An 8,082-nucleotide genomic window follows, 5' to 3' on the forward strand; every position below is an offset into this window, starting at 1 on the left:
GCTGAGCCTGCGCGTCCGGAGCCTGTGCTACGCAACGGGAGAGGCCACAGCGGTGAGAGGCCCGCTACCGCATAAAAAAAAAAAAAAAAAAAAGTTGGCCTAGATGGAGAAGGTTTGATGCAGTAGAAAGGATTCGTTGAGTCTGAAGGATAGAGTAAGATCTGTTTGGGCAAAGCAAGGAGAGGAGGGGACTTCCAGGCATAAGGAACACCAAGAAAGAAGGCATGATCTTGGGAATGAACAAGGCACATGATTTTGGCCAAGTAAACACATCTAATGATGAAGTTAGATGGAGAGAAAGCCAAAGATAACTTTATAAACAATGGAGAAAAGGAATACTAGAGCCTTCAAGAGAATACAGTATTGATCACAAAACTTGGTATATAGTAAATAATAATAGATCATATATAGTACTTTTATTATTATTTTTAAAATAGCATATATTTCTCTGAAATGGTAAACTGAATAAATACAAAGTTGCTTCAAAGCCTTAAAAAAAAAAGAGAGAGAGAGAGAGAGAGAGAGAGAGAGAGAGAGAGAGAGAGAACAGACAGTTAGGGCCAGGACCAGCCACTAGGAAACTGGGAATCCAATTCAGAAATGCAGACCAGAGGTGAAGGTGAGAGGGGCCAGCTCTTTCCATGGACGGCTTGTGGCCTAGACCTCCCCCTTCTTGCTCAGTGGGCTGTAAGAGCCCATCCCTCAGAGAAGGGGAAACCTAGGCTCTCTGTAATGGAGACATTCAGAGTGGTATGGAGGTACTGCCTCCCAGACGCAATTTGGTAAGGGGAACCAGAGTTTCCATTACTCCCGGTAAGTCTGCGCAGGCTCACTGCTTCCTGACGCTCACCAGAGCCTCAGTGGAACTCAGACTCAGAGTCAGTGCTGCTAACTCACATTTTGGGTTCCTGGTGCCGAACTACCAAGAACAGATTTAGTGGTAAAGGGAGCTTTCAGTCACTGCTCTGCCCCCTGGGGATCTAATGCAGTAGAGTCTTCGGACATGGGCTTCTGCCGTTAGTTCTGAATTTAAATGAACAGTTAGGAACTAGAATAGGTGACCTCCACACTGAAAACTTGATCCAGTCTTGCTAAGGCTGCCTTCTGAGATGTCATCAGTGGTAGGAGGCGTTTATCTTGCTAAGGTGAAACAGGATGTCTCTCCTCCCAGGGCTCTGGCAGATGGACCCCTAAGGCCCTCCAAATTAACAGTGCCTCGTTCTTTGTTTTCAGACAAAAAGGTCGCACTAGAGGTACCTGGGGTGTAAAAGTAAAAGGGGGCTTTAAAGAGTCAAGTTTAGGGATCAGTATCCAGCTTTTTTGACCAAAAGGCCTAATTAGCAGAAATTCTGCAAATCCGGTGATCACTAGGCCACTTGTTTATCCAACAATTATTTCTTGAGCCCCTAGTATATGGCAGAGACCAGGGACACAGCAGTAATCTAGGGACAGGCCTTTGCTGTCACAGAGCTTACATTCCAGGGAGCCAGTGTGAAGAGTCTGGTGTAGCTGTACTCATATAGGGAATGTAAAGGATTTGAGAGAGGAAAGTCAAGCTCTCCAGATCATGGCAGCCCCTGAATGTCATGCCAGGAAGTGTGGGCATCATCCTATAGGCAATAGGGAGTCTCTGAATTATTCTGAACAAAAGAGTGACCCGATCAGCTCCATGTTTTAGACAAGTCGTTTGGATGATGAGCTCAAATAAGAGATTGAAGGGTGGGGAGCAGGAGAGGGTGAGTAAGAGAGGAAATCAGGGGTAGGGAAGCCGGACAGGAGAAACAACAGCCAAAATGCACATAGGAAAGCCCAAAGGGTATCAACTGGTAAAAACAAGACTTGAAAGAGGCTAAAAATCACCTCAGTTCTTCTGACTTCACTAACCGCTCTTTCATTTTGATCTCTCACTAGCAAAGCTGAGCTACAATTGGCCTGGCCCGGTATCACCCCTCACAGAACTCAAGTTGGCTTTAAGTCTCACCCTCAGCCCCTGGTGCCTCTCCTCATGGTCCGTGGCATTGCTCACTCCAGACTAATGCTGTCCGATAGAACTTTCAATGACAATGGAAATATTCTGTCATTCTGCACTGTCCTATACAGTAGGCATCAGCCACATGTAGCTACTGAGCTCTTAAAATGAAGGTTTATGGTTAATTGAATTTTTAATTTTACTTGATTTTGGTTGATTTCAGTAGCCACAAGTAGCTAAAGACGATCACATTGGACAGTGTGGTCTAGACCTTCTCCAGCCTGACACCCGCCTGGCGCTAGGACTTGAGTGAGAGTTTAACCAGGACTCAAAGTTGGGCATCTGGCCCCCAGAGTAACCCCGTTCCCCCTCTAAGGCCAACCTGTGTCTGGTGGCAGCTTAGCCTCTGCCTTCTTCTTGAGGCCACGTCCTCTCAGCACCTCCACACCCTTCCATGTCCCCCTCCCCAGTCCCACCCATGACCCCCGCTGATGACTAACAAATCCACTGGCCTGTGGTATTGGTTAATGGCTTCCCGTCTCTCCCCTCCCAGGAAGAGATTTACACCATAGATCCTTAACCCACAGTGATGTCAGCCCCACAGGTAGACGGAGATTAGAGGGGAGCAGGCAGAATCCTTTGAAGCCAGAGGTTTGGAATGTCGCTCACATGTGACCATGGACCCACCCCTGCTCTGCTGCTCCAGGGACAGCCCCAGCACAGACAGCTCTGCCTTGACTCACCATCCCAAGGCCATGCCAAGGGCTGATGCCCCTGGTTTGGTGTCAAGCTGGATATCTGCATTGCCAAGGCCACCCTTGCTGGCTCAGCTAGTGGGGTGCAAAACTTTGCATGCGTGGTGAGGAGCTGGGGGAGCAGAGAACCACAGGGGCAGGAAGCTGTTGTCCCAACCCTGCTGTAAACTCTCTGGGTGGCCCCAAAGTGTTAATCCTCCAGGCAAAGCCCTGCTTCCTCCTCCAAGGGCCTGAGGTCTGAAAGAATAAACACTGAGGGTTGCGTTAAAAACACAAAATTCTATGAAAATACTGAAGAGTCATTCTCAGCACTAAAGAAAAGCCTCCAGCAACTCCTGCTTCCTGGGGGGTGAAGAGTAGAAACTGTGTATTACTCGGTAGCACATTATTATGGCAGTCTCCTGGTAGTATCAAGAGCTACAATTAATAAAATTATTTCAGTGTTTCACAGTTTATTAAATATAATTTATATGGAGAAACTCTCATGGCTTCTCAGAATAGCCTGGTTAGGAAAGTGGATGAGGCAACATCCGCATTTGACAGATGAAATCCCTGAGACTCAAGGAGCTAGTGTGAATTGCTCAAGGCCTTGTATCTCGTAAATGGTAGAGCCAGGGCTTGGATGCAGATGTTCTGATTTAGCATCTAAAACTTTTATCAGTGAGAGAAATCTCCTGGTGATGCGACCCATCTTCCAACTTCATGCCAGCCTATCATAAAGCTCACATTCCTGTCAGTGCCCAACCTTAGTGGGGGAGACCACCCCAGATCCTAAGACGTATGGTTTGCTTTGCTGGACATCTTTTCTACTCTCGCTTTGTCCTGCCAGAACTATGTTGTTGCTTACGGTGCCTACTGAGCTTCGAAGAAGTTCCCTTAAGCAGAAGAGTGGGTAGTATCCTTAAGTAGCCCTGCATTTCTGGTTGCCTTGAATGGCAGGCAGGGCCTGGCAGAGGGCATTCACTAAGAGCCTGGCCTCTTGGCCAGGACTCGTGGTTTGTGCCTGTCCCTGAGTCCCGTCTGTTGCAAGCTGCTTGGTGTCTACAATGTTCTTTCCCATCTAAAGCCTGACAAATGTGACTTGTCAGCCCTACAGAGCCCCACTCTTGCCCATCACTGGCATCTGGACTCAGGCCTGGGTTGGGGCAAGGAGGGAAACGAACGTCTCCTAACCCGTGTCTTTTGGGTCCACAGATATCCAGAACCCCGACCCTGCCGTGTACCAGCTGAGAAGCCCCAAATCCAGCAACACCTCCGTCTGCTTATACACCGATTTTGAATCTCAAGCCAACGTGTCACAAGTCACGAGGCCCGTGGTGTTCGGCTCAGACAGCACGGTGCTAGACATGGGAGCCTTGGGTTCCAAGAGCAACGGGGTCGTGGCCTGGGGCAGCGGGACCGATTTGGGATGCGCAGACACCTTCAACCAGACCTTCTACTCCAGCTTAGGTGAGTGCAGCCTTGGTGCCGGTCTAAGCTGAGTCTCCTCCTTCGAGAGGCCTGGTTGTGCTTGGGGCTCGGGTCCTTGGTATCTAAAAGCTGCTCTGATTGGTGGTCTCAGCCTCATCGATTGTCAGCAAAGCCCCCTCCCCTCTCTTCACTGAGCACCAGTGAATCCCATGCCAGCAGGCCACAGAACGTCCTGGGCAAAGAGCAGAGGGGGAGAGGCGAGGGGCACGCTGGCCCTGAGGCTCACCCACTCTGAGTCCCCATCCCCCTGGCTCCGCTCAGCCCCTTACTGCTCCTCCAGGCCCTGCCCTGATGGACTTCTCCAAGATCCCTCCCCTTATTTCTCCCTCTCTGCCAAAGGTCTCTCCCAGCTCCTAACCTCACTCATTCATTCATTCATTCACTCAGCGATCACTGATGGTGCATGTACAACATGCCAGTTGCTGCCGTGGAGGAGCAAACACATCAGATGAGGGGTCTGTCCTGAGCAAGCCCCATTCCCGCTGGGGGAGACCAACCATCAGCAGGTGGAAATCTAAAGAACTCCAGATTGTAATACGTGCTTTAACTTGGAGTTGGGGAAACAGCCACCTTCGGGACAAAAGTCGCAGAAGGGCTCTCTGGGGAAATGCTGTTTGAGCTGAGATTTCAAGGCTAAGAAGGTACCAGCCATGCCAAAGGCAGAGAAAGGACCCTATAGAGGCCTGAGCCAGGAGCTCAGTGAGAAAGGAGAAGGACAGGAGGAAATAAGATGGAAGAGGTAGGCAAGGGCCACATCACAGGGCCTCGCCCGTCATGAGAGGGAGACACTGTTCTAGGTACAAGGAGAAGCTTTTGATTGGCTATAAACAGGGGAATGACATCCAATTTACTTTTTTTAAAAATCACTGACCACTGAGTGGAAAATGGATTGTAGGAGCCAAGAGTAGAAGCAGAAAAGAAGCCCTTGCAGCAGAGAGATGATGGAGGCCAAGACGGGCTTGTGGCAGGGGAGTTAAATGCCACGCCCAACACTATTTGGGATCCAAAGGTAGAACCATGCAGGGATGAGAAGGAAAAGAGGGCATCAAGGAAGGTGGCTGGATTTTATTTCTGAGCAGCTGTGTCAATGGTAATGCTGTTTACTGAGTCAGAGAAAACAAACAAACAAATTTGGGATGCAGGGGTCAAAACTTTGTGGAACACGTGAAAGCGTCTATACCCCTCATGGCACTTGTCACTGTGTCTGTCTTACTTCCTCTATCAGACTCCAGACTGGAACTCGCCCAAGGGTAGGGTCTAACAGCTCCTTAGGGCCTTGCGTCATATAACATGCGTTTAGCACAACCAGTGTTCATTAAGTGAATAAAATGGTGCCCAGAAGCCAGGGTGTTGGTCCTTCAGGGGTCAGTGGCTCATCCCAGCAGGTGCCCATATGGGACAGGTTCTCTCCAGATCTCTGCACAAGGAAGAATGGAGAGGCTGGAGACATTCAGCAGCCCAGCTTCTGGGGTGGGAGAGTCAGCACGCTCGGGACCCTAAGAAAAATGTCTTTGTTTGTTCCTTTTAGGAATCCCCTGTGATGCCAAGATAGCAGAGAAAAGCTTTGAAACAGGTAAGGCAGGGGTCTATCCTGGCTTCTCACAGGTCTGTGGAGGCGGTGAACCCACAATTACTGGGACGGGATGGAGGTGATGAGAAGGAATGCGTGGGTCTAGCAACGAGGTTCTGAGGAACAAGAACAGCAGTCCGAGCCCTGGTCAGAGCTGCCTGGGGACGTTCTTAAATCCCTAGATTCCTCTCACCATCTCTAATTCTCTTTTCCACTCTAAGTACTTTGAGGATGAGTCTAGTTTTGCTAGACCCGTGACTCACTCCTAGGCCTCTGTATTCCTTTCAGTAGCTCCACTGTCAGCACAGCTCAAGAGAGCTTCTGGGTGGCCCAGGTGTGAAATCTCTGACCAGCTTTTGTGTAGCCCTAGACTAACCAGGTCACCCTGAAGGCATCTTCCCTCCAGAGCCAGGGGGTTTTGCCTTCTTTCAAGAAGACCAGCAGAATTCATGTAGGCGGTGACCTTGTCTCTCAAAGATCCCCACTACTCCTCACCGCCTACCCTGGGCCCATATTCATTGCCATTTGAGCCATTTGTACCGAGTCATCTGTCTTGTGGTTCAGCCACTAGATTCTCACGAAGGGGCCCAGACCCAGGGGGCTGCGTGTGATAAGTTCTGAGCACCCACCATCCCCATCCACGGAGGGGCTCAGAAATGAAACAAAGGGTAAATGCAGTCAGTGTTTCCCTTTGGAAATGAAATGCTGTTGACCCTGGAGGGAGGTACAAATATGTTCATGAGGGGATGTGCACCAAAGCTCAAAGGGAGAGGCAGATCCAGGCGCCGAAGCCCGCCCCACTCCCCACCCTGCTTTCGGTGTCACGGGGGCTGTGCAGACCTGTGCCCATGACCGCTGTGGCCCCTTGGTTTTGCAGATATGAACCTAAACTTCCAAAACTTGTCAGTGATCGGGTTCCGCGTCCTCCTCCTGAAAGTGGTCGGGTACAACCTGCTCATGACGCTGCGGCTGTGGTCCAGCTGAGGTGAGCCAGCATCTCAGCCGGGCGGTGGGGTCTGGAGGGTCTGGGGGTGGGTCCCCAAAGCTAACATCCCCCAGGCTCTTGCTTTTAGGTCCTAAGTCTGGGCCCACCAGACTCCTCCTTTTTTTTCCTGTTAGGAGTTCCCCTTGTTAATAGCAATGGCCCAAAACCCTTGATAAACACAGTACACTCCTCAGGTGACATTAGTCACCTCGCTTGAGACATGTCTCCCCTACAAAGTATGAGGAACAGTTGTTATTATCCTCATTTTGGAAATGAAGAAACTGAGGCCAAGTAATATCAAGGGCCACACAGCTAATGAGGGAAACTTAGGAGAAACTTAGGACCCAGACTCATTCATACCCACACCTTCTATCATATCCCTTTTGCTGCAGATCCTAAAAGGGCGGCCCCCAACTCCTTTCCTCGGGCCCTCTGACCCCAATATGGCGAGACGGTATTGTATTCATTATCCACCCTAATCCTGGCTAGAGTCTCCAGACCCTTCGCCCCCAGTACCCCAGGTCATCCCACTGACAAGAGCATCCCATCAGAAAGAACCCGGGGGGCTTCCCTGCTAGCACAGTGGTTAAGAATCCGCCTGCCAATGCAGGGGACACGGGTTCAAGCCCTGGTCCGGGAAGATCCCACATGCCGCGGAGCAACTAAGCCCGTGCGCCACAACTACTGAGCCCGCGCGCCACAACTACTGAAGCCAGGACCCATTTGCTCCTAGAACTCTACAAACAGAGGCATCCCCATCACATCCCTAACTGTCCTGCATCTCCTCAGTATGCAGCCTGACTTCTGTTCTTTCTCCTCCCAGGTCTCCAAGAACGTGCTCCCTCTCCCCTTGTTCCTTGTCGCCCCTCCTCTCCCTCTTCAAGCAGAGAGGTGCACTCTCTGCCCCCGTGGACAGGAAGCCTCCCTCCGCCTCTCTGGCCCCACTAGCAATACCACCAACTGGATCCTACCAGATATTCGTGATCAAGACGCTGAAGAGCTGCCCAGCACTGCTGCCACCCCCTCTGTTCCCTCACTGCTGCTTGTCACTGCCTGGCATTCTCAGCAAAGACGGAGCCCGCTGCAGCCTCTCCTGGCTGTGGGGAAACTCCCTCCCCGCCCCTCCCCTCCCAGCGACTGCCTCTGATGTCCCCCTGAAGGATGGATCCCAGTGGGTTCTCTTGGGCTCTAGCTCCTGGGCAATGTTGTGTGCTGTTTATATTTTTTACACACTGTTCATAAAGAAATACGTATCACCCTTTTTCCCAAGATGTGGGGGAGATTATCTCATGATCTAGGCCCTGCTCTGCTTGTGTATCTGAGCCACGTTGTA

General features: G+C 50.6%; 1 gene segment (V, D, J or C); it reads left to right on the plus strand.

Moving 5' to 3' along the window:
* LOC102993450 (T-cell receptor alpha chain constant-like) overlaps positions 1–8,082 on the plus strand; it is a 369,182-nt gene extending 361,100 nt beyond the window's left edge. Inside the window, 4 exon segments of the C gene segment in view lie at positions 3,919–4,173; positions 5,723–5,767; positions 6,642–6,749; positions 7,573–8,082. Coding sequence covers positions 3,919–4,173; positions 5,723–5,767; positions 6,642–6,748 — 407 coding nt within the window.

Source organism: Physeter macrocephalus, chromosome 11, assembly GCF_002837175.3.
Source record: "Physeter macrocephalus isolate SW-GA chromosome 11, ASM283717v5, whole genome shotgun sequence".
Lineage (NCBI taxonomy): Eukaryota > Metazoa > Chordata > Mammalia > Artiodactyla > Physeteridae > Physeter > Physeter macrocephalus.